The sequence below is a fragment of the Candoia aspera genome, chromosome 5 (assembly GCF_035149785.1).
Source record: "Candoia aspera isolate rCanAsp1 chromosome 5, rCanAsp1.hap2, whole genome shotgun sequence".
Taxonomy (NCBI): domain Eukaryota; kingdom Metazoa; phylum Chordata; class Lepidosauria; order Squamata; family Boidae; genus Candoia; species Candoia aspera.
The window spans coordinates 106,816,956-106,843,370 of NC_086157.1; the positions used below are offsets into that span (position 1 = coordinate 106,816,956).

Below are 26,415 nucleotides of genomic sequence, written 5' to 3' on the forward strand. Positions count from 1 at the left end.
ATCTCCTTCTTTCTGATGTTGCTGTCACTTGGCACCACTACATCTATCACCGCTGCTGTCTTCTGGTCCTTGTCTACTACTACGATGTCCGGTTGATTGGCCAGTACCTGCCTGTCTGTCTGGATCTGGCAGTCCCACAGGATCTTCGCCCTGTCATTCTCCACAACCTTCTGTGGAATCTCCCATCTGGACTTGGGAGGGTCTAGCCCATACGCTGTGCAGATGTTCCTGTACACAATGCCAGCTACATGGTTGTGCCGTTCAGTGTATGCTGTTCCTGCCTGCATCTTACACCCTGCCACTATGTGTTGGACTGTCTCTGAGGCCTCTCTGCACAGTCTGCACCTCGGGTCCTGTCTAGTGAGGTAGACCTCTGCTTCTATGGATCTGGTGCTTAGTGCCTGCTCTTGTGCTGCTATGATCAGTGCTGTCTTTTGGTCCAGCCCTTTCCAGCCACTGGTAGGATTTCCCAGTGTCAGCCACCTCAGCTATCTCTCTCTCTCTCTCTCTCTCTCTCTCTGTATATATGTATGTATACATATAGCCAATGTATTGTTGATACACTTAATTCACACACACAATTTATCCCCACTGGAATTAAATAGATTCCAAATGTGTGTATGTGTAAATTAAGTGAATCAACAAATAAATTGGCATGAGCATGCACCACCCACGTTCTGAGCCCTGCATGACCTCCCTAAATGCTTCTGAGTAGAAACTGGAGTGCTGGATTTAGCCTTGAAAGCCCTACCTGGCTTGACACCAAGGAACTTAAAGGACCACGTTTTCCAACTGGTCTCATTCAGCCTACTTGAACAGGGAGAACTTGCTAGTGGTCTCCCACTTGAAGTGAACTGGGTGGAGACTCACAGGTGTTTCTTTTTGTTGGTGTTCTTGTACTTTGGAATAGCTTCTCCCCAGGAATTTGATCTTGGATGGATGGATGGATGGATTGATTGATTGATTGATTGCATTTCTTCACCACCCATCTCGACAAACAACTCTGGGTGGTTTATGCTATTTTGTTCTGCTGGTTTGTATGGTGACTGTTGTTGTTCTTTTATTTTACAGTAGACATTTTCTTACTTTGTTTTGGTGGATGTTGTAAACCAGTGAGAGTCTGTTTGATTCCAGTGGGGATAAATTGAAAGGAGTGTGTGTGTGTGTGTGTGTGTGTGTGTGTGTGTGTGTGAGAGAGAGAGAGAGAGAGAGAGAGAGAGAGAGAGAGAGAGAGAGAGGAAGGAAGGAAGGAAGGAAGGAAGGAAGGAAGGAAGGAAGGAAGGAAGGAAGGAAGGAAGGAAGGAAGGAAGGAAGGAACAAATGTCCTTGGAAGGAAGGTGAGTAGAAATCTCCTTTGAGTCAAGCTTGACCCTAGTAGCTTCATGGACATGCCCATGTTTTCTTGGTGAAGATATGGGAGTGACTTGCTGTTGTCGTCTTTCAGTATGCTCTTCTGATTTCCCAGTCTAGCCTATACCACTCTGACATCCCCTAGTGGTCTCCCCTCCAGGGACCAGTGGAGTCTAAGGTTGACTAGAGGCTGCTACCAACAAACCACAAATCCATCTAAAATGTGTTGATTGTGTTTTGAAGATTGCTGGGGCAAATATATATCAAGGCTGAAAGGGTTCTCTTCGCATTGGTGGGGAGCATCCTTTTTTATTTAACGTTCAGCAATTTATTAATTTATTAAATGGATATGCTACTGACTCCCAGTGACTCTATTTATTGCCATCATCTTATAACCTAGGAAAGAGATCACAATTTACTCTCTCCCTAGCTTGTTAGTGGATGTACGAGTGAAGATTAATTCTGAGACATAATTCAGAAGTATCAATTAAACAGTAACTGTCAGAAACCAAATGAAACACAGTGGCTGAGTTTTTGTATATAATTATCCATGAATCACGTGGGGGACATGACGTCATGCACATTGTGATGTCATCATACATAAGATGCAATTCATCAGATGCTATGCCATAATTACATAATTTGATTATTTGTGCAAGGACATAATGACTTGCATGCCATCATTTTAATGTCATCCTGCCTTGTTATGGATGTGCTTAACCAGTCAGTTAAAAACTTACCAGCTGTATTCACACAGCCAGCTAAACTGGCAAGTTTAAACCTGATTTGTGAATATTCCCACACCATAGAAAGATGATAAGGCAGACACCAATAAGACTGTGAGGACCTCTGTTGGTGTCAACCTGGTTTTATTTATCGTTAAAGATTTCTCTAACAAAATTATCATCAACTTCATTGTCATTGGGAGACTGCCTCTGGTCTCATCTTGAGTTGCAAGGATACCTCTAGAACTCTTACAGTCTCCCCCACAAATCATAGAAAATAAAAAATAATAGGTCGTTGCAGCCCAGGCTTCAGTTTAGGAACGTTTTCATCCAGTAAAAGTGAAAGATAAGCTAAAATAGTGGTGTAATGGAATTTGGGAATGACCTTGGGAGATAGGAGGGAGAGCCTCAGATTAGACAACCGGCATGTAAAAGATGTTTTGGCCCACAGAAGGCGGGGGGGGATGGGAAATGTTTCAGAAGGGACCCCTCCTAGTTTTCCAAAGAGAAAAGGAAAGGAGGGGAGAAATTCTTTCAGTCTTGCAAGACTGATGTTAGCACTGCCAGGTAGCCCAGACAAGAAACACAACCAGGAGCAGTAGCTGTATCTTTCTTGTAAGGTTACATTAACAGAACTTGCAAGACTGAAAGTCCTTCTTTTCTCTGGAAAACTAGGGAGGGTCCCCTCTGAAACCTTTCCCCATGCCACCCCGCTTTCTGTGGATTGAGACATCTTTTACATGCCGCTTGTCCAGTCTGCGGCTCTTCCTCCTGTCTCCCAAGGTCATTCCCACATACCATTTTTTTTCTTTTTTTGTGTCAGAAGCACCTACCGAGGCACTTCTGTTACAATTGGGGAACATTACTGGGGATTAAATGTTGTGACTAGGAAGAACCTCACCTTTTGCTAAATGGATGTTTGGAGAGGAGCCATGATTGGATGGGCAACCCTTTTGTGAATGTGCGAGTAATTTTTTTTTTTAAAGCATGCAGTCAAAATTAAAATAAGATAACTGGTCTCCAAAATTACCTGTTCTTGGTCTAGCAGTGCCAACCTAGTTCACCAGAACAGCAGGGAACACTCATAAACTTCTCAGCTTTTCTTTGCTGGGTGGGAAGAAAAAAGCCCAGGAAGAGTCTAAATCATAGCTTAGTGCAAGATTCAAATGTAGTGAGTTCTTAGTAATCTTCAGAACTAGTTATCTGCTGCAAAATTCTTGCCTCCCCAAAATTTTATTTTTCTTTACATGGCACTTTGCCAGTTTCCAGGATTGCATTTACTGTTATTGAGTGCAGTGTGCTTTGTGTTCTTTGTGAGCCGTATTTAATCAGAGAAGAACAAATCCACTCTTACATCCTCTTCAAAGCCTCAAGCACATATGATCATTCTGTTAGCCCTGTTGAGTTATAGCAACTACATGGAATAGGCTGCTGGAAAATTACAAGATTTTTTTAAGGTGCCATATAGTTTTTCCAATTGTGGCAAGTTCTTAGTGGTATGGGGATACCAAGTCATCTTGTCTGCCTCCTGAAGAATCTGTATAACGACCAAGTAGCAACAGTAAGAACAGACCACGGAACAACGGATGGGTTTAAGATTGGGAAAGGAGTACGGCAGGGCTGTATACTCTCACCCTACCTATTCAACTTGTACGCAGAACACATCATGCGACATGCTGGGCTTGAGGAATCCAAGGCTGGAGTTAAAATCTCTGGAAGAAACATTAACAATCTCAGATATGCAGATGATACCACTTTGGCTGAAAGCAAAGAGGAACTGAGGAGCCTTATGATGAAGGTGAAAGAAGAAAGTGCAAAAGCTGCCTTGCAGCTCAACCTCAAAAAAACCAAGATTATGGCAACCAGTTTGATTGATCACTGGCAAATAGAGGGAGAAAATGTAGAAGCAGTGAAAGACTTCGTATTTCTAGGTGCGAAGATGACTGCAGATGCTGACTGCAGTCAGGAAATCAGAAGACGCTTAATCCTTGGGAGAAGAGCAATGACCAATCTCGATAAAATAGTTAAGAGCAGAGACATCACACTGACAACAAAGGTCCACATAGTTAAAGCAATGGTGTTCCCCATAGTAACATATGGCTGCGAGAGCTGGACCATAAGGAAGGCTGAGAGAAGGAAGATCGATGCTTTTGAACTGTGGTGTTGGAGGAAAATTCTGAGAGTGCCTTGGACTGCAAGAAGATCAAACCAGTCCATCCTCCAGGAAATCAAGCCAGACTGCTCACTTGAGGGAATGGTATTAAAGGCAAAAATGAAATACTTTGGCCACACAATGAGAAGACAGGACACCCTGGAGAAGATGCTGATGCTAGGGAGAGTGGAAGGCAAAAGGAAGAGGGGCCGACCAAGGGCAAGGTGGATGGATGATATTCTAGAGGTGATGGATTCTCCCTGGGGGAGCTGGGGGTGTTGACGACTGACAGGAAGCTCTGGCGTGGGCTGGTCCATGAAGTCACGAAGAGTCGGAAGCGACTAAATGAATAAACAACAACAAATAGGTTTTCCTCCATAACTCTGGAAAAAAAGGCCCCAGATTGACTTTTTATATCTTTCAAGTGAATGTGGCCACTGCGTTCAAGAAGATTCTGTGGGAGCTTTATGACAAAACTTTGTGAGCTTCACAAAGAACCTGCTGTGTAGGTTAGGGCAAAAAATAAAGATAAGCCTGAATTCATGAAACCCCATGAGCTTTGTGACCAAACAGGGTTTTGAATCTAGACGTCTTTCATTCTAATGCAAGGATGGGGGATCCTGTGGGTCTCCAGATGTTGCTGAACTTCAGTTCTCAGCAGTCCCAGTTTTAATAGTCATTGGAGGTGGATCCTGGGAATTCTAGTTCATGCTGGCTAGGGAATTGTGGATCCTGGGAGTTATAGCATGCTGGCTAGGGAATTGTGGGAGCTGAAGTCCACATATCTTAAAGTTGCTGAGGTTGAGAAACACTGGTTCAGAGGAATGTAGGGGCACTGCAGTAAGATCATCCCTTGAGTGCTACTTGAGACATTCCAGTAGTAGAGGTCATAGTATGATTTACAATATTTTCTTGAACATTCCTATGCAACCACCTATAATCTTGCTTTGTTCCTTTTTCCTCTTCTGTGTTCCTTTGGTGGGGACCCGAATGATCACTGTAGTTGTGTGTGCCAGCAAAAATACCTTGTTTCAACTATCTCCGGTCGCTTTGGTACCTTATCAAAGTGGGCATTGTTTTCCGCAGAACACAGTCAAGCACGTTTGATAACTATAACAGGAAAGAAATGTACTTTCAGGAAATCTACTTAAGGGATCAGCAAAGCCTACCCCTAGCTAGCTACATCCTACCAGCAGAAGAGTATAAGGGTATGCAGGTAGTCCTCGCTTAACAACCACAATTGAGACCAGAATTTTGGTTGATAAACAAAGCGGTCATTAAGCAAATCCAACTAAATTTTACAACCTTTCTTGCTGCTGTCACTAAGTGAATTGTGGTCAGTAAGTGAGCCACATGGTCATTAAGTGAATCACATGATTCCCCATTGATTTTGCTTGCCAGAAGCCAGCTGGGAAGGTCAAAAATGGCAGTCCCGTGATCACAGGAAGCTGCGATGGTCATAAATGCGAACTGGTTGCCAAGTGCCCAAATTTCCTTGTAACTGTCATGAGCACTGATGGTGAGCAGGAGGGGGCCCCTATCCAGGGGGGAAAACGCATGCGTAATAGTGAGGAGTTGAACAGTCATTCAAAGAGACACAGAACAGACCCACCTTGACTTTTGGGGTTTATCTGTATGGGTTTTCTCACGCTTCTTCAGTTTGTTAGGATTTTCTGTCTAACGTAGCAGTAATAAACCACTAGAGACTTATTCCTCGTCTCAGCGTGGTTCCTGCCTGTTAGGACAGTAACATAGTGAAGATGACAAAAATGGATGTGCTCTAGCCAGGAGATCCATAGGATTATCTGGCTGCCTTGTATATGATAGACCATTTAGCCACTCCCAAAAATCTTAGGAGGCCCAGAAGACACCACGTGGAGGCAGTCTATCAATTGTCCCACACTAATCATGGCAGGTATGCAGATTACCTATATAAATGGAATAAGATACCATCTCCAAGGTGTGACTGTGGGGCTGACAGGCAAACTGTTAAACATATAATACAAGAATGTATGACTATAGCCTACGACGGGAACTTTGCTGATTTCCTGATGGCAACTGATGCTGCAAAAGACTATATTTGTAATCTTAATGTTTGTTTTTCAGTTATAAATTTTTATATACCTTTTTAAATTCCCATTTTTAAATATAATATATTTGTAATATGTATGATGTGCTGCCATACAATAAATAAATAAATACATGCTCAAATTGTGATAATGTCACTGCAGGGATGCTGTAATAGTCATAAGTGCATTCTGATGGTCATGTTTTGGTCGCTTGACAACTGGTTCACAGTTATGACCATCGCAGCGTCCTGTGGTCATGTGATTGCTATTTTAGACCTTCCCGGCCGGCTTCTGGCAAGCAAAATCATGGGGGAACTGCGTGCTTCACTTAATGACCACATGGTTCGCTTAATGCCCGCAGTGACTTGCTTAACGACTGCCACAAAAAGGTTGTAAAATCAGTCAGATTCACTTAATGACCACTTTGCTCAGCAACCGAAATTCCAATCCCAATTGTGGTTGTTAAGTGAGGACTACCTGTAGGTGCATGCAAAACTGACTTTGCAGGAATGCACTGGAGCATTTCAACAAGTGGCCAGCCATCCTGTTTGAAATCTCCACTGAGGGTGAATATACTGGTCTTCTAGGAAGATTTTTCCCCTGCTTCTTACCGTAGGTCTTCCATCAGGAAATGCCTCCTGAGCACTTAGTTGTTCTCAAGGGAGAAGGACATCATGTGAAGAATCACTCAGAAGGGGAGGCTGGGTTGGCGGCAAAGTGTCATTGTGGTGATCTATGCCTCTCTCTTGTAACAGGGGCGGCTGGTTACAAGGGTCCCTCTGAATCTTGTCAGTTCCTGAATCCAGAACTCTCCTTCCTTCTGAGGACTTTTGTGTTTTAAGCGAGAAGCAAACATTTTTTTAAAACATCACTTCCCCATTTTAGAGCATCGCGGCGTATAGCACGCTCCCAGAATATGCATCAGAGATGGAGGAGTGTGGAAGATTTTGAACCGAAGACATAGGCTTCTGCAGGAGCAAGGAGAAAATGACATCAAGTGTTTATGACATCATTGTGCAAATTACATCAATAAATTTGCATCATTTGCTCAATGGCATCATGGCTTCTACTACAAGCCTACGACTGAGGCCAGGACAAGTTTGTATCACCCTCCTGACCTGAAAAGGCACATAAAATGCCCATTCCTGTCCCTTATTTGGGCTTCACACCAAGCTGGAGTGTTTTTGTGTATGCGTTCAGCATTTGAGGAGAAAAGGATCTACAGAATGTTAACTGGCTATTATCTCTCTGCTTTCCTGCTCTTGTAAAACATGCCCAGTTCAAAAGAAATTTTAACATTGTCAGAGCCAGCCCTTCCAGCAGGTATGAAAGAAACAGCTGCTTTAGGCAATTAAGTGAAAGGAACAAGACACTGGGGCCATGTCCCTCCCACTACCTTCTGAAGCACCACCTGGAACAGGTCTCAGAGCAGCTTATCCCTCCAACCAGGGCTTCTATATGTCAAGATTACCATGTGAGATGGATTTGTTTGTACACCCTTCACACTGATGACCACAGATTTACCATCCCTATATGTGATACTACCTATCATCCATCTCTATCTCCATCATCTCCATCATCTCCGTCTCTGTCTCCATCTCTCCATCTCTATTTTCACTCATTCTAATAGTCAGCCCCAGTGCAATTTTCTAAATCAGTGGAAGAAACAGTAGCTACAAAACTGTAACATAGCATTCGATCAATAAACTAAATGCATGCTCAGGAAACTTCCCATCTCTATTACCAAATATCTCATGAGATGGTCCCCGTTATTGCTGTTTACTTGTTCTGGTGCTAATCACTCAAACAGGACTATTGCTGCCAATTACATCCTGCTTGTGAACTTCTCAGGGGCATCTCAGTAAGCATTTAATGTGTTTGCTTCTTAGAGCAAAATGCTCCTTTTTCAGACTGTGTTCTGTGGAACCTGAGGGGTCCATAAGAACTTGATGGGGTTCTGTGAAAGACTTCAGGTCAAAAAGACAATTGCTTGAACACACACCCAATTTTCCATCATTAGAGCTTTGCTTCTTGATCAGGGGTTTGGGGATTTATGGATGATTTATTTATTTATATATCTAAAGGTTTCATAGCATGAAAAAAAAAAGTGAAAACCCCTGTGCTAATTTCTCATGGCATACTGGGAATTTCTAATTAAAAACCCAGCAGAGATAATTAAATGTACATTTTTCTAGGGATTACTACAGTATGTTGTCCATGGGGCTAGCTTTGAAAATGCTCAGAAAATTGTCTGATTAGTTAAAACCTATTCCTTTTACCACGCACATTCTCCTAGCTTATGGTTCATTGCTGGACCAATTCAAAAGTTAGTTTGAGTAGGTCCAGGTTAGCTTCTCTCACTGTTGATTCCACCTTAGGCTCTCAAACCATCTTCAGAGAAGCTTGTCTAGGTGTTACTTCCTGCCCCTCCTCAAGTGAGATGTGTGGTATGGCTATTTGGGTTGTGTACTGTTTTAGCTTTGATCTCTCAAATAAGCTGTCTCTGCAACAGCTTGAAGCAGCCATTCTTCTATGCTCCACAGCATCTTCTAGAGAGATCAGACCTGAAGAGCTCTAGGGCTTACAAGTGAGAAAAAAAAAATCTGTGGGTGGGTAACTTAGCTATGGAGATGTTCTTCCAGAAAGGTGTTCCTGGTATTTCCTTTTGGGGTAATTTCAGTGCCAGCCAATACAAATGTTTCCTTAGTCCTTTTAAGATATTTTGTAGCTTAATCCCTTGCACATCTACTGTTAAGCCCTGCAAGGTAGTCAAGACAAGAAGCACAACCAGGAGTGCTAGACCTATCTTTATTGTAAGGTTACATTAACAGAATCTCACAAGACTGAAAGTATTTCTCCCCTCCTTTCCTTTATACTCCAGAAAACTAGGGAGGATCCCTTCTGAAACTTTTCCCACATCCTCCCTCCTTCTGTGGGCTAAGAGAACTTTTACATACTGATTGTCCAGTCTGTGGCTGAAGTCCCAAGGTCATCCCCAAATACTATTAAATCTACTCAGAAGTATACGTATTATTTAAATCAGCCTTTGTCAACCTTTTGACCCTGGAGGAACCCTTGAAATAGTTTCCAGGCCTCGAGGAACCCCTGCACATTCAGGCTAAAATAGAGGCCAGAAGTTACAAAATTATTATATTTGTTTCATGGGTAGGCCTGTACCTATGCATTAGCAGTGTTTAATTTAAGAACATAAGGAAACTTACCTCCTTAATGTGAATTTGCCTGAATTTGAAATAATTTTTTAAATAAATTGTGATCTCCCAGGGAACCCCTAGTGACCTCTCGCGGAACCCTAGGGTGCCACGGAACCCTGGTTGAGAAACCCTGATTTAAATCCTAAGATCCCAGGTAGGTATAGTACAACAGCCAGAATCTCTTGTTTCCTTGTTCTATGATTAATTGTTGCACTTTGATACCTAGTGTGAACTGTGAAACACTCAACAAACATTCTTGCAGGTGACAATTAATGCAGCAGTTATGGGAGGAGAAATAAAAAGGGCTGTTTGCTATCATCCATCTGGGGGAGAATATAAATTGGAAGTAGAGAAATTTTAAAAAAAATCCAAGCTGAAGTCTTATCACATGTTTTTGTTTTAATATTGTTCAAAAATTATCTGACTCTACATTAACACCAACTATAACAAGATATAGTAGGCAACCAAGAAACAAGCAAATGTATTTTTTTAAATAAATTACATTATTATCAACATCATCATCATCATCATTAGTTTATTATTATTTGTACAGGTAAGAAAGCAGAAACAGCTGATAAAAAGGTTAAGGTTTGTTTTGAATGAAAAATCCATCTCAATTCACATCAAAAGAATAACTTTACATTCTCTAGTGTTTTAATCGTTTTAATGCGGCACAATGTTCTTTTAGTTAAAAAAAAACCAACCAAACACTCACATAATGTTTCAAAACCAAATGGTTGTAAGTTTATTTGCAAATTAAAAATAATTACAAGCACTTATAGCCCACACAACATTGTTTAGAATTGGCACCATCCCTCTAAAATGTCTATATCCTATATAGAGTTCTAATTATAGAAATTTCACCAGCAGCTGCCATTGAATCATATTAGTACACATAATGTAGATAGTATATTTGTTCACATTTGGCAGATCAGAGCAAGTCGGCATGTAGCAGTGGTGCTGCCTCTGATATTGTGGTGCTCTCCTTATTTGGACAAGACAGTACTGATCATGCGCACAGAATTCTCACCATGATGAATATATATTATTATTGTTGGTCTCCTTCGCTGATGTGTCATTTTGTTGCTTTGTTTTATTTTGATCTGCACAAAATGGCTGTCTGTATCTCCCCCCGCCCCCAGTATAAAACTGAAATGACTTCAATATCTTGGGTGCAAGAAAATGCAGTAGCTTCAAAACAAAGTTGTATCATTCAGTCACTGCCTTCAGCTGCCTAGAAGTTTCCCTTTATAGATATTGCAGCTGTAGAGGACCTGGTGAATGTTTTGAACTGTCAGCCAGGAAACTTAAGTGGAACCAAGAGGTGCCTTTTGGGTTTGTCAGTGGTAAATGTCCTTGGTCGAGCACTCCTATCGCACAGGTTCAAGTGTGCAAGAAATGTGCTAAGGAAAGATAGATCCTCTTCCTCTATCCAACCCATGGTGAGAACATGGGAAACAACCTGAGTAGACTGACCTGTCTTTCTTAGTCCCATGGCAATCTGCCTCTCTAAAATATTCGGTCAGCGTATTTCAGCAATCCTTATGGAGAATCTATTTTCCAATTGCATTTATGCATTCAGCCACTTGCTTCCTTTCCATCATCACTGTCATCATCATTATCATCATCAACACCGTCGGGAAAAATGGAGAGATAAAATATGTGGACAATCTAGGTTGCCTTCCCTTCCACACTGTCTACAATCTTGAACTAAATCTTTGACCAAGAAGCTGAAGTAGGCTGCTACAAGGTTTAGTTAACAGAACTATACTTTCTGGAATGAGTCAACATACCTTCTGCAAAAAATATATATGTTAGGAATAATCTGCCAACATATCCAATGTTTTTCATACGTGGCAGGTGGGTTCATACATTATGTGAAGCCACGGGTGATTTGTTGAACAAATCAGAGTGGCTTAGTTCACACACAATGAAAGTCATAAAGTCATGTTTTATAACCACAGTGTCTGGATTTCCAAATTACAAATGAAGACTAACTCAAACAACCACATGTTGTCATGTCTTAGTTCAGCAACTTTTTCAAGTGGCAGGGGCCTAAAAGGGAAGAAGAATGAAGAGAATATGTAACAGCTGAAATCTCCGAAGACTTCAGCAATCTTATTCTGAGACCACCTAAGAGCTCACGTAGGAACATCACATGAAATCTTGCATGGGTATGCTGAAAATTGACAAGGTTTCATGCAAGTGTGCCAGAAGTCTCATGAGATTTGGTGGTCTTGTGAGATTTGGGTCAAAGGCTTATCTAATTTGGAAAGGGAGGCTGTGAGCCTCCTGATGCTTGTAGGTACTATGTTGCCAGCCTTGACTTAGCACAATCCATGAACCTGCTAACACGGAAGTTTAGAACTGGATTTCTTACAAATCTGAATGGAAGCAAATGCATTCCCATTGCAAAATTCTACACTCAGAATTCAGACATGGACTTTGTGTGTTTCTTAGTGCATTTCAGATGAAAAGTTCCCATCAGCCTGGGGAAGTTTACACTTTGGACATGGGTGGCCAATCTCATAATTTCCTGATCTCTTGCGAAAGTGTCTCTCCTCTCTCCTGATCTACCCCAGAGGAATTTCATCCAGCAGGATCTCTGTCCACTTTGTGCATCTAGAGCTTGGAACATAAACTCATCCCATCATGGTAGATGGGGTAGTCCTAAAGCTGTCTTGTGGGTTCAGACTTTATTGCTGACAGCCAAATTAAATCATTTTTAATAGTGCCCTGATTGTCAAAGAGGCCAGAGGAGTTTTATTCCAATGCCCCAGGTTTTTATTGCATATGCTACAGAAATAGCACTGTTCCTGCTCAAGTTCTGTCAAAACAAATGTTTCAGTGAAACAAATGCATTAAGATTGCTGGATAATTCACTTATGCCCAATGGATTTCAGCAGGGTAAAAGCAAATCTAAATCAGATCTGGGACTTGTGATTGCCAACTATTATTTGACTCTTCCCACACTGGTCTCACTTATGATGATAAGTGCTTATCCAGTTTATTATTACATCCTCTGCTGATTTGGAAGATCCTCAGGTTGTTGTTGCTATTCCACATCAATAGAGGGCAATAAATGCTCAGAGGATGCCACTAAGTACCAAGCGCACCCCACGAGCCACTGGTATCATCTGCATAAACAAGCCAAGCTCTACATCTGAGTAAGCACTGATCTGCTCTAAAGCTCCCTGACAGGTTGGCCAGGTTGCACAACAATATGTACCAGGATACCAAAGAAGATTCATATTTTACAAGTGAGAAACAGAGAGGATGAGAGAGAGGTGATTGGCATAAAGAGAGTCACGGCACAGACTACCGTTTCTTTAATTTGTCATTTTTCTTTCTGTAGCTAAACTGATTTGAGTAAGAATCTCTTACTGATCTATGGCCAGGAGCTCCTGATTGATTTTATGCTTAATCCCTTGTAGATGTAGCCAAAAAGACTATTGTGCACTCCACATGCCTTGGAAGGATTTTATCTCTTGTCTGCTGAGCTACGGAGAAAACAGGACTGCAATCAAACAAGTGGAGCAGACTACAAACTTAATTCTATACTATAGTCAGGTCTGAAGGCATTCATGCCCCTTGTGATATTAGCAGTTCATGATTGCCCTTCAAATTCCTGGCTACCTTTAGGCCATTTTTAGGTCTCAGTTCCCCCAAATATCCTATGCTTGGCTTGGAAGCTACTGCATACATACCTCTACTTTCCCTTTCCAAGGACAGCTATACCCTCTGGTTCAGTATTCTTTTCTCTGCAGAAATTTCAAAGAGTTTTTCCGGTTTATAATGTTGCAGAATTTTTGCAGATTTTATCATCAGGAAAACAAGAACCAAGATTAAGACTCTAACCTTTCTTATGCTGTTGCAGACAACAACTCCCACTGGGAAATCACAAAACAAGAATCTAGCAGTCGGAGTTTACCTCCTGGGCCTTACTAATGTCTGATAAGCAGGATTTAAGAATGCTTGGGAGCTTGTAATCCCATGAACAGGCAATTGATAATTGTCCAAGCAATTCTGATTTAACAAACTGCCCGAACTGGGATAATAAAGACCTCAAATATAGGGGCTAGCATCAAAAATCCTCAGCAAATCGAACTGCAGCAGCATTGGAATGATAATGTAAACGGAAGTTTTGCTATCTTTTATCTGTAACCTGGATTTCTACTTTATTAGAAATGCCTGAAAGCAGAAGCTGCTCTTATTGTTTCTTCTCTTCATATGCATAATCCTGACTTTGCCTCCATGTCTTTATCAATCACACAACTAACAGGTTACCTCCAGCTGACCTTGGCAGACCTTGAAAAGCTAAGGAGGGCTGAAACTGATTAGGAGTTGGATGGGAGATCATTAGGAAACCTCAAGACTGAAGGCTACACTGGGAAGTCTGAAAAACATCCTGGAAGAAGACAGTGGCAAGCCACTTCCATATCGTTATCAAGAAAACTACAGGGAGGTATCCATGAAGTCCCCAGGAGTTCACCTCAATCTGAAGGAGACTTTATCTTCATTATCCTAAAATGTGACAAAGTCACAACTCAGGAACTGAGTTAGGTGTTTGTATAAATAGGCCATGTTCAATAGCGCGCTTATCTTTATTTATTAGAGTAGTTTTATATTTGTATATTCTATTTATACTGTAGGGTCATTGTTTTAATCGATTATTGTAAACCACCCAGAGTGCCCTGATGGGAGGAGATGGGTGGGGATAAATCAAATAAATTAATTAAATTGAATGAGATAAGAAGCTAGCAGATACTGCATCCCCACAACATAATAAGCCTGATTTAATACATTGTCTGGACCTGCCTGTTGAATTAATTAATTTTGGGAATAAGCCCGAAAATGGGTTTATTCAATAGCGAAGTCAAACGTGTTGCACAAAGGCAGTCAAGAAACATATTCAACCATGTCTGTATCGGAAAAGGAAAGATAGGAAGAACTCTGGCAGTGTTATCAAGAAAACTATGTGTATGTCCTTCCATAATTATAGTTCCTTGTAATCAGGTTGCTTCTGATATGAGGACAAGGGATCCTTTTCGTACAGGGCAACCATTTCTGTTTAGAATTCAACTGTTCTGCAACATTTTAGAAGAGCTACGAGACTGTCTGTCTGTTGCAGGAATTCATTGCATTGACTCTCTTCATCAAAAATGAGAGGAAGAATTATGGCAAACTGTTCATTGCTGCAAAGAAATAAGGCTTTTAAATACATAAATACACAACAATCTTTTTTTTTTAATGACTACCATCTGCAAGGCTATCAGCACAGAAGCCTGTGTCAATTTTCTTTGGTCAAGTGCAATATTCACCACAAAATCGAAGTTTGGAATCTGAGATAGCTCTGAAGGGTGTATCATCAGGGTTTATTCGTTTGCATATATTTTATGCCTGTTTGTGATTTGACTTCTGATGCATTCAGTCACTGCTTTCTGCTTTCCCCCCTGCTTTCCTTTCCTTTCCTTTCTTTTTCTTAAATTGTTGTAAAGCCGCACCAGCAAGGAAGTCTATAACATTCAGAAGCTTCTATTGAAATGAAGAGGGGGAAAGCAAAATAAAAAAACAAGTCCACTTATTGTCAGTGATCCCTTGATGCTTTAGTTGCTGATTTTTTAAAAAAAGGGTGAGGTTCTGTACCTCATCATGTTAGGACTTTTCTTTTAGCATCATACGTAGCTGCAATGCAAAGTCAGGTACAAACAATGCTTAAAGAGTTACTCATTAACATTCCATCCTGATGGAACATGGTTATTGTTTCTTCCCCACCTTTCCTAATTTTAAGTAAAGTCTCTTATGAATTGAGCTTGAATCCTGCTGACATATCCTAGTATTTTTTTCCCCTAAACAATATGGAAATGGTTGAATGCTGCTGCTTTTTTTTATTTTCTACTTTGTGGTATACCCTCAAGCCCTGGAATTTCCTGGCAACTGCCATCCAATTCGTAACCACATCTCCAACTCCCTTAGTTTTTTGAGATCAACCAACTTTGGCTCACTGCTGCCATCTAGCTGGGCTTTCATAATTTTAATGAAGATTTACCCCAACTGTTTTGCAGACAGATCCTAAGCTTGGAAAGTAGCCCAATCCATTTGAAAATGGCTCATGGAAGGTAGCTCATCTCAATGTGTTTCCAGTTCTGGAGCATGAATCTGGAATCCAGAGCATTGGCCTCCTGTTATCACATACAGGAAAGACTTAAATTTTATTTACTTGACTTACAGTACATTGTCCATCTCCCAATAAGAGAGCCAGTTTGGTGTAGTGGTTAAAGCATCAGTCTAGAAACTTGGAGACTGTGAATTCTAGTGCTGCCTTAGGCACAAAGCCAGCTGGGTGACCCTGGGCCAGTCCCTCTCTCTCAGCCCTAGGAAGAAGGTAATGGCAAACCAATTCTGAAATCTTGCCAAGAAAACTGCAGGGACTTGTCAAGGAGTCAATACTGACTTGAAGGCACCCCTCCCCCACATCTCCTAATAACTGCACTGGGTGGCTTACAACATTAAATGCCTAATGGTGCCAATAAACATTTTGTATCTTCATCAGATTGGACATGATTTTCAGGAAAGTTAGGAGGGGATAAAGTCTGGCAGATTTGATATAGATCAATGTAGGGGCTTTTGAGTTATGCTTCATCACAGTAGGATTGTTTAGATATCTGGCAACTTCATCAGATCTTGGCTGTTCTCAAAAAAAAACTCAGGGATGAGTTTTTGAGCAGTAGTAGGAAATCCCAAGGTCTGCAGACTGGACTGGGAAGTAAAATTAAAATATCCTGGAAGAAGGTAATGGTAAACCACTTTTATGTTATTGCTAACAAATCGACATGATGTATCCAATTTGTCTTGATGGATATTTTATTTTCACCTTACAATCTGAGTTATTAACACACTCATAACCATTTTGCTTTTGTGAATGTAAGAGCAGCTCTACTGGATCAGGCCAAAGACATGTCTAGTCCAAAATCTGCTTCCCCTGGTGACCAAGCAGAAGCATTGGGAAAAGGCTCCTTCTTGGCTATTTTTTTCTCCAACCACAGGCAATTCAGAGATTGCCTCTGAATCTGGACATAGCATTAGCCAGCATGACCAATACCTATTGATCGCCTTGTCCCCCACAAATCTGCAGTCCTGTTGCAAAGATTCCTCTCTCTCCCCTATCTCATGTAGACGTGCTTCAGATCAGTCATGCCAAGGTTTCCATAGCTGGACAAAGTATTTGGATTTCTTTAAGCACAATTCAGGGCCATTTATTTGGATTCAGCCATTATCTTCCGATTTCAGAAGACTGCTTGTGACCTTTGTATCAGAAGTCACAGGCATTCTTATCACAGGATCAGTAAATCAGATGGTGACTGGTTTAAACTTTCAACCCTGATGGGCCAGGGTAGAGTACCAGTGTTTGTGGGGAATCACATTATAATGCTCCCCCAGGTTAAAAAGAAAAAAGGAAAATCAGCACTAGAAGCAGCGGACTGAGTTAAAGTATTTCTCCTTTGGATTTACAGGATTTTATTTCCCTTGAAGAAGCATCCAAGAATGATATTCTGCACTTACTAGGCTTACCATATCTGGCTGCAAAAAATGTAGGTGAGCCACAAAGAGATCCAGAAAATTCCAATTTTTTGCTGCTACTTGGTTGAATGCATTTTTCTCCCCAGCCCAGATAATAAAACCTATCACAGTTCTGAAGTAGTACTGTCTCTTCTACCACCTCACTAGTTGGGCTGCCAGATCTGGGCTGCAAAAATCTGGATGATCATTAGATGGCCACGAAGAGCAACAGTTTCCTGTATCTCTTTGCTGCCATCTAGCCCTACATTAGCTCCCTCTTTGCAACTGTTTTCTTCCCAATCAATCACATTCAGGAAGAATTGCTGGCTGTGCCCTAACGTTCATGCATGTGGTTGAAAGCATGAATGATCCCTCATGTGTGCAAGAATTCTAAGTACAAAGTACTAAGTTCTAAGGGACCCTCTTATGTATCTGGTCAAATGCAGGGATTTTTGAGGACGCAAGCCTCTGTATTCGTCTGAGCACTGGAGGGAAATGAATTAAAAAGGCTGTTTTGCTACATGGTAGAGCAAGTCAGACATCAAAGACCCAGTTAGAACCTAATGACTCTTCTACCTTGAAAGACAATATTTATCAGGGGCTAGTTAATGGAATCTACTATGGGGCATTAAGAGCTGAATAACTAAAAGATGGGAAAGTAAGTGACACTCAGGTATCCTGGAACCAGCCTTGCTCATTCAGAGCAGGAATTCCACATTGTAAGCAATGGTCTGCATAGCATTTCTGACCAGGCAACAAATACATTTTCTGTCTAACCCCCTCGAACAATTACTTATGATGAGTCCTGGGGTTAATCCAGACTGTTATTCTTATGCATGAAACTTGCATGCATGTAGCATGACCTACCAAAGATCTTTCCCATATATAAGAGAAAAGTCCTTTAAAGATGATTATAAGATATTCAGTTTCCAAAAATAGGGGGTTGGCCCCAGGTTTTTAGTGCAATTCTGTATGTATTTGCTTAGTGAGTATGCTCCTTTGAATGCAGCATATACCTATTCAGAATAAATAGATATAAGACTGCAGCCTCAGCTATGCTTAAAGTAAAACCACTGAAATCAATGAGACCTAATTAATAATGACTAAAATCTTGTATTCCTTGCTGACTGGAGATGCTGATGAGGCTACTAGATCTGGGCTGCAAAACTCAGGATGACCTCTAGATGGCAGCAAAAAAACATAAAAACTCTTTCCTGTCATCTAGAGGCTATTTGGGGTGGGTTTTTTGCAATCCAGATTTGAGAGCTCTAAATGTCCTCTGATCTCAACCATCTGGAAAACACAAAGTGGATGAAAGCTGCTCTCTGAAACACATCTTTTTGTGTAGTACCCACTCAAGAGGTACATATGCATTTATGCACTCAAGAGGTACATATGCATTTATGCACCACTCAAGAGGTACATACGCATTTATGCACCTACTGATGACATCTGTTTACTCAATGACTTTTTAAATTAATATTTGTAATTTCTCTGTAGAATTTATTTATATTTTTTTAAATTTATAAATTGCTGAGCATTTTTTTCTGTGCCAGAGGCAACAGTCATGAAGAATGTTTTATGGTGGTTTTAAGCACAGCTGGTCCCAGTATCTGGCAGTGATGGACAGTTGCTCAGGGCCTACAGATGTTGAAAGGTTCCTGCCAGTAATCTGATGATGATCTCTCTGCTCTGCTTAGGAAAGTAGGGACTGTTGAGAGACCTCCTTACACATGATTTATTCATAGGTGCTAAATTTAAGGGAGAAGAAGACTGTGTCCATGGTCCTACCATGAGAAAACATGCACGTTCCCTAGGCATTTGCAAAGGGGAGCCAACATGGAAGCAACCAAAAGCATTTAGGCCAGGGAACACATCCTGTGGTCTTCTGGCTGTTGCTGGGAAGCGTGGCCACTGCTAAGAGATGCTGGAAATTGTACTTTAGCAACACTTAGAGTGTGAAGAGTTACCTATCCTGATGGATGTTTTCCATCTCATTGGAACCCTTGCACAGTCTGTGTGAAGGTGCAACTGCAGCAATGTAAGCCAAAAGGATAGGCCTAGCTAGATGGCACTGCTCCCCCGTATTTAGATGGTGGTGTATAAAAGGATAATGCGGAGGAAGGTTTTAGCTTCATTTAGAGGCAGGACAGAGGACGTTTCTTGCTAATGATAGAATTCTATTTATTCAGCTGAAAGCTCAAACTGGATCTAATTTAGCAACCTACCACTTTGTAACCTCCCATCCTAAGTCCAGACCACCTGAAGGCTCTACAAAGCAGTCAAGTGACTTTCACAGGCTGCCTAGATTAAAAGCAGCAGCCCATAACATTAAGGATGGACAACATGTGGGTTTCCCTGATTTTGGGAATTATTGTGCATGGTCTAACCAAGCGCAAAAAGCTGGATCATGAGTCTATTGCCTGTTTGAACATCTTGAAAAAGTTGACTGTTTGTGTGTGAGGGTAGGGATAGGGGGAAAAGAATTGTCTAATAAAGTTTTTAAAAACTCTGTGAAAAAGTGATGATTGGCCCATTGGCCCTAAAACACTGAGGTTCTTATATTGCAATTTCCTCTGAGGATGGACATAAGGCTGACTGGCACTCTTGTCTCCCAATCAAAAGTAATCCTGGGCTCAACCCCACCCACCCTTTATATACCCTTAACATCCCCTTAGAGAGGCCCTGTCTCACTGTTAGAGAAAGTTGATCTCCTCCTTGTGACTAAAGGACCTTTATCCTTATAGAAGTTTCACCTGGCAAGATTAATGCAAGAATATCTGTAAAAATATGAGTTTCCCTTGGGAACATAGCAATGCTTTTGCTCCACAACATCACTAGAAAGAGAATATTCAGCTTAACATATGTCCTGATCAGGGAATTACAAAACAGTACTCCAGAAAATACTATTACTATATTATTATTATTATTATTATTTTGTGGTGTGATTTTTTTTTTTTTTGCTACTTCATTATTGATTGGCAACATGGTGAAATAGTCAGGAAAAATCCTCCCAGAATGTTGTTCTGGAGATGAATCCCATGATAAGAAAGAAAGAAAATTGATACTTAACTGAAGAGAGATTTCCCCCCTCTCTTAAACATATCGGTCAGATAGGAAGTCATTGGAAAGCCCTCTTGGAGTGCAGTCATGTGCTGCATGCGTTAACTTACATTTATCAGTGGGCAGCGTACTGCCATTTTAGTCAAAAATGTTCCATTGTTACAGAATATATTATTATTGGTTGAGATCTTCATTAAAAAAACAAACAAACAAACACCTTCAACGGAAAGGAAAAGGAGCTGGATCTTTTGGTCCCAGGTCTGAAGTTCACTACAAAATGTACATTCAAGGTTTTGGTCTTCCATGTCTTGAAAAAAGATCAAGGTTTTCTTCTGGGTTAAGGAATCCAAGTAAACAAACACTGGATAGCTTCTGAACATCCACTTCCTGTTCTTCCTCACCAACAGTTCCCTGCTATTCACTAATGCAAAGCACTTGGCATGTAAGTGATTTAAGAGACTCCTGATCAGCCCTCAGAAATAGATGCAGTGTTTCTTTTTCCATTGAAAAGCCCATGTTTTTAAGGCCACGAAAAATCTGCTAAAAGTTTTGTTGTTTATGTATGTGTGTGTATGTGTGTGTGTGTGTGTGTGTAAGTTTAAAATAGCATAACCCATCTGTTGTTTTTATTTTCCCCTTGCATCTTTTCCCCCCAAAATGACCCATTACTCTCATTGTGTCTGTAAACACTGGACAACTGGGCGGCTTGGCTTCACCTCCTGATGGATTTGAAGCTGTAGAGATCCAAAGTTGAACTTCAACTACATTCACAAAGAAGAAGAACTCTGCGCATAATCCCTTATAATAAGCGAGTCATATTTCGGTGAAGATGGCATACAAAGGGCAGATTCAGATGCCGGAGAACTGGGTGAAGCACTTCCAGAATCAACAGAGTCCCTGAAAGGAGAGGGAGGCGTTAAAGCCACCAACTCTTCAAGCTCAGGTTTGGCAGCTGCTGGGGTTTCTGCTGAAAGACCTTCTTTGACACTTCCACAAGAATGCTTCCTGGCTGACTGAGATGCTCCATTGACCTCAATGGCAGGGAGAGGCTGGATCTCTGCAAAGGTTGTCATAGTAGTTGGAAGCTGTATTTCCCTTGGGATCAGGTAGGAAGAGCACAAAGGAGTAGTCACCATTGCTCCTGGTGTGGAGGTGGAAAGCATCATGGAGTTTAGCTCACTGATGTTGGCAGTGAATCGAGTCACCACACTGCTGATCTGCTCCATCAGGGAACCTTGGGAAGAACTGCTTCTTTGAGCTTGTTCGGTCTGGAACGTCGGAACATCATCATCAGTCCGGCTCAGCGAAGCCGTTCTCTGGCTCACTGTACTGATAGGGGAAGGAGTTTGAGCTCGGTACTGAGCTGGATAGTGTTCCTCAGCTTCGGAGACATCATAAAGTGTTTTGGCACTGGAATCGGGAAATGTGGTGGCAATTGTGGTGCTACTGCTATGCCGGCTGCTGTCTGTGCTTTTAGAGAATGGTTTGATCACTGCGGTCTGGTTGGGGTTATCTTTCTTGTTGATATGGACTGAAAGCCTCTGCCAGAGGTGGGCTCCCCTGCTTGTACTTTTTTCATTCTGGGCCCATGTGACTGATTTCCCGTTGGAACTGTGAAACAAGAGAGAGAGAGAGAGAGAGAAAGACAGACTTTGAGACTCATATTTAGAAGACATCTTCACAGGTTTCTTGAAGAGCATCAGAAACATAACCTTGGGAATTGTTACTGCAAAGTTGGCAGTGTCACTCGCAAGGCAGACTTGAAATAAGTAGACATTTACAGACAGCTGGAATAAACAGATACAGTAATCAACAATCATCCTCAAGGCACAGGGTTGTGGCAACAGGACGGTTAACAATAGTTCCTATGGCATTTTTAGATTTTGGTCATCACAGAGTTGGTGTCTATGTGTGTTCTCACCCACAGACTGATGCAGGGCATCCAGAACATGAGCATATGAGCTGGATGCTAGGCACCCTCCAGCTGTATGGATTTCCCCAGGAGTCCCAGTAAGCATTGTCATTTTAGGAGCTAAATCCATCTGTCTGGAGGCTACCTAGGTCAGGAAAGTCTGGACTAGCTTTTGCTTGGAACCCCAATGAAAAACAATCCACCTCCATCCTCCAAAGAATTGTTCTTTTTTTTAAAACTGCTTTGTCTATGAAAAGGGTTCTTGTGATATTCAGCCAAAACCAACACTGATACAACTTTAGTCCTTTGAGGTAGTAGAGGACAAATAATTGTCTCTCATCAAATCAATCACAAACATTATTATGGCCAAAGGGTAGCAAATAATTAATTCTTCCTGACAGTCCTTTAGATATTTGAAGAGTGGTGTCACATTTCTCTCTCACATGATCTATGGCCAAATTGTCATCATTCTGACTGTACACATGGTGTAATATTTCTGGCTTCATTCATGGAAACAGCAGGAGTGAGGCAAAACCCAGTTTTAATAGGCAGAGAGATTTCCACATTTAAAGTCTTGTTTTACTTTGTGGTCCATCAGGTGATGGTGTCAGGATATATTTTAAATGGCACCTTACCTTTTAATTGTCATTTAAAGAGGGAAACTTTTAAAAAGGAAATCTAAGCTAACAATTTAGGTATGCATGCTGCCTTGAGTTGACCAAAAATAAAAGTGGGATAAAAATCTAATAGTAAAGTAAAGTAAGATAAGGTAAGATAAGATGAAAGATAAGATATTTGTTCATGGCCAACGAGTTGCATTCCTTATATGCTTACTCAGCTAGACAATACTTTTCTTACAATATACACAAGGTATCTTGGATACCTCACATTAACCCGTGACTTTCTCCTGGTTTTCAAGTAAAAATATTGAGTTTGACTCTTGGTGACTTCATGGTCATGTCTCTGCAGTTTTCTTAGCAACAGTTTGAGACTCATTTGACATTGCCTTCTTCTGGGATGTCTTTTCAACTTCCTAGTCTGATCTGTAGCCCTGGTTTTTTTCCTGGTGGTCTCCCATCTAGTTATGAACCTGATCCAATCCTGTTGTCTTTTTGGAGATCAGTCAAAGCGAGCAAGGTGCTGCCCTCTGTTGTGACCTAAGTAAATCCTTGTTTGTCATGACAAATTTGACTCTTGTTTGTTGCGTGAATATGTCTGTGTCATCTTCTGGCAACCATGCAGAAGTGGTTAGTGACAGCTATCTTCTGGATGCCTTTTTGCCTTACCAATCTAGCCTATAGCCATGTGATTTCCTGGTAATCTCCCACCTACATTCTATCCAAGTTGACCCTGCTTAGCTTTTTCAGGTAGGTGAAGTTAGCTAGGTTAGCTAGGTGAGGTTAGCTAATCCAAAGTTAGCGAGGTTCTGCTACCTGTTTGTGACAGATTTCAGGAGAAGAATCCCATCACCCAATCCTCTGTATTTTACATTCCTCCTACGAAAAAGCTGTTTCTGGGGGAAGGGATCAGAAAAATGCTTTATCAGCATTTTGCAGGACATAGCATTACTAGTGTTGGGTGTAATGTATTCCAGAGAATATATTCTGTATATAAATAATATATTCAGAATATATTGACTGATTTATTATATGTCATTAAGTCAGTGCTGACTTTTAGCCACCACAAAGATAGACCTTCTCCAAGATGATCTGTCCCCAGTGTGGCCTTTCAGGTTTTCCAACAACACACCCATCACCACTATAACTGAGCCCATCCATCTTGTTGCTGGTCACTGTCTTCTTCTCTTTCCTTCCACCTTTATGGATTTCTCAAGGGAGATGAGTCTTCACATAATGTATGTCCAAAATATGATAATTTGAGTCCAGTCATTTGTGCCTTAAGTGAAAATTCTGAATTGATTTCTTCTATTACCAGTTTGTTTGTTTTCTTGGCTAGCCATGATATTCTCAGGAGTCTTCTCCAACTCCAAAGTTCAAAAGCATCAATACTCTTTCTATCCTGCTTCTTCAAAGCGCAACTTCCATTTCCATAGATTGTCATTGGAAAAACCATTGCCTGAATGATCTGATCTTTGTAGGTATAGGCATGTCATGGCATCAGAATATCTCCTCTAAGCCCTCATTGATACCCTACCAAATGCTAGTCTGCAGCATAATTCATGACTGCTCATTTACTGTTGATGGTCAGTCAACAGTCAGAAGCTATCTATGACCCATATGGTCCAGAACAAAGTTTCTGTCAGGAAACTGAAGTAAGATTCAGTTGCTACTTTTTGCTACTTTTCATGGCACAGAGGAAAGTGGAATGGCCATCTTCTCCCATTCAACCATTGCCCTTAAGATTTAGGAAGAGGATCAAATGTTCCTTGAAAAAAAGGGGATATAGCAATCACCTTGGTGTTTTAAAATATATTTAACACTTTCCCATATTTATTTCCCTCACATGTTCTCTAATACATAAAAAATGGAGTGAGTGGAATTAGCACAGAACTGAGAATACAGGTAGTCCTCACTGAACAACCACAATTGGGACTGGTATTTCAGTTGCTAAGCAAAATGGTCATTAAGTGAATCTGATCTGATTTTACAACCTTCCTTGTGGTGATCGTTAAGCAAATCACCATGGCTGTCAAGCAAACCATGTGGTCGTTAAGTGAATCACACGATTCCCCATTGATTCTGCTTGCCAGAAGCCAGTCAGGAAGGTCCAAAATGGCAATCATGTGACCATGTGATGCTGCAACAGTCATAAATGCAAACTGGTTGCCAAGCACCCAAATTGTGATCACGTGACTGTGGGGATGCTGCAACAGTCATAAGTGTGAGGACCGGTCATAAGTCAATTTTTTCAACACCGTTGTAAGTCTGAACCATCACTAAATGAATGGTTGTTAAGTGAGGACTACCTGTATCTTCCATCTGTTCCGGGAGAATAAAAGCTTGGCCAAATTTTGGGAGTCATTTCTTAATTAGAGACCCTCTAAGGCAACAGAGAAATAGGGAGGAGGAATGTAGAGAAGGCTCTGGTGAAGCGGACACCTCAGTGAGGCATTATGCACTGTAGGTATGACATTATTTGCTGTGGTGAGTTTAGCAATGATGCAATTTGCTCCCCTCAAGATACTTCACATAAATTGGGAGGGAGGGGGGACAGATAGACCTCCCAATGCCCAGAAGAAGCACTGGCATAATGGCACTTCCAGAAGCCTTTCTACTTCTGGAAAAGCCGGAAGACACCCCAGAAGTAACACAAAGCTTGTTTTCTCCAAGAGTGTGTGGGAGGGTTGCTTTATGGAGCTGCTTTAAAGGGGATTATTTTATTATTACTGTTACTATTATTAATTTGATTTGCATGGCCACCAATCTCAGCTAAGTGACTCTGGGCAGCTCACAACAGATACAAACAACAATCCAACAAAAGCAAATTAAAAAACCAAGACACAAACATATAAAACCACCAACAATTATTTATTTTGCCCTAACCATCCTTGTGAAGCTTTGGGCAAGCTTCAAATTGGGCTTTTGGTCAGAGAATGCAACCGAAGGCTAGGGCATGCGTATTTAGAGGGCATTAACGTGTACACACACACACACACCAGAATCTTAGTGCACGTGCACAAACCCTGCGAGGCCTCTATTCTTTCAAAAGGGTGCTAGACATAAAAAACATAAGACATTTCCAGGAAATTTGCTTTCTACTTTCCAGCGCACAGCTCCACACAAAAACACTGTGTTGCAAACTGAAGGCCAAGCAGAAACACACAGACACAGACACAATGTGCTTTTTTAATTGATGTAGTAGCTGAACAGCCACTAAATAGGAACAAAAAGTTAGACTTTTCTGTATCTCTTTGCTAAATGTAATCCCTTGGATTTTACAGCCCGTGTATGGTATAGGTATGGTAAGAAACTCACTCTGATATACTGTATGTGACTTGCTCTGGTATATATGAAGAAATGCAGCATTGCCGTTCATACTTAGAACATGAGTTATTAATGCTACTTCTGACTTCAGTTATAATGTCATTACAGCTTCTCCAGGTCTAGGCATTTCCCAGATATGTGGATTTCAGTTCCCAGAATTCCCCAATCCACATGGTCATTCTTCAGAATTCTGGAAGTTGGAGTCCACGCATTTGGAGGATGTTCCAGATTGGAGAAGGCTGATATGTCTGAGTAGGTCAAATGCTAACCTTGCTCTGCATTGAGCATTAGATAGCAACACTGGTTACAGTTGCTATGGAAAGAAGGCTTAAAACTGGAGCTTGAAAGCGAAAATGAGAGTTGTAGAGTGTCACTTAATAAACGACAGAAGAGTTGGTGAAGGACAATTAGGGACGATTGATTTTGTG

The 26,415-nt window shown here is 41.2% G+C and overlaps 1 protein-coding gene across 1 annotated transcript in view; it reads right to left on the bottom strand.

The window, feature by feature from the left end:
- Positions 1-20,898: 20,898 nt before the first annotated feature.
- Positions 20,899-26,415, bottom strand: part of GRM5 (glutamate metabotropic receptor 5) — a gene marked incomplete at its 5' end in the record, with an annotated part of 241,551 nt that continues 236,034 nt past the window's right edge. The window contains one exon of the mRNA XM_063305907.1: positions 20,899-21,742. Coding sequence (XP_063161977.1) covers positions 20,899-21,742 — 844 coding nt within the window. The remainder of the gene's footprint in view (positions 21,743-26,415) is intronic.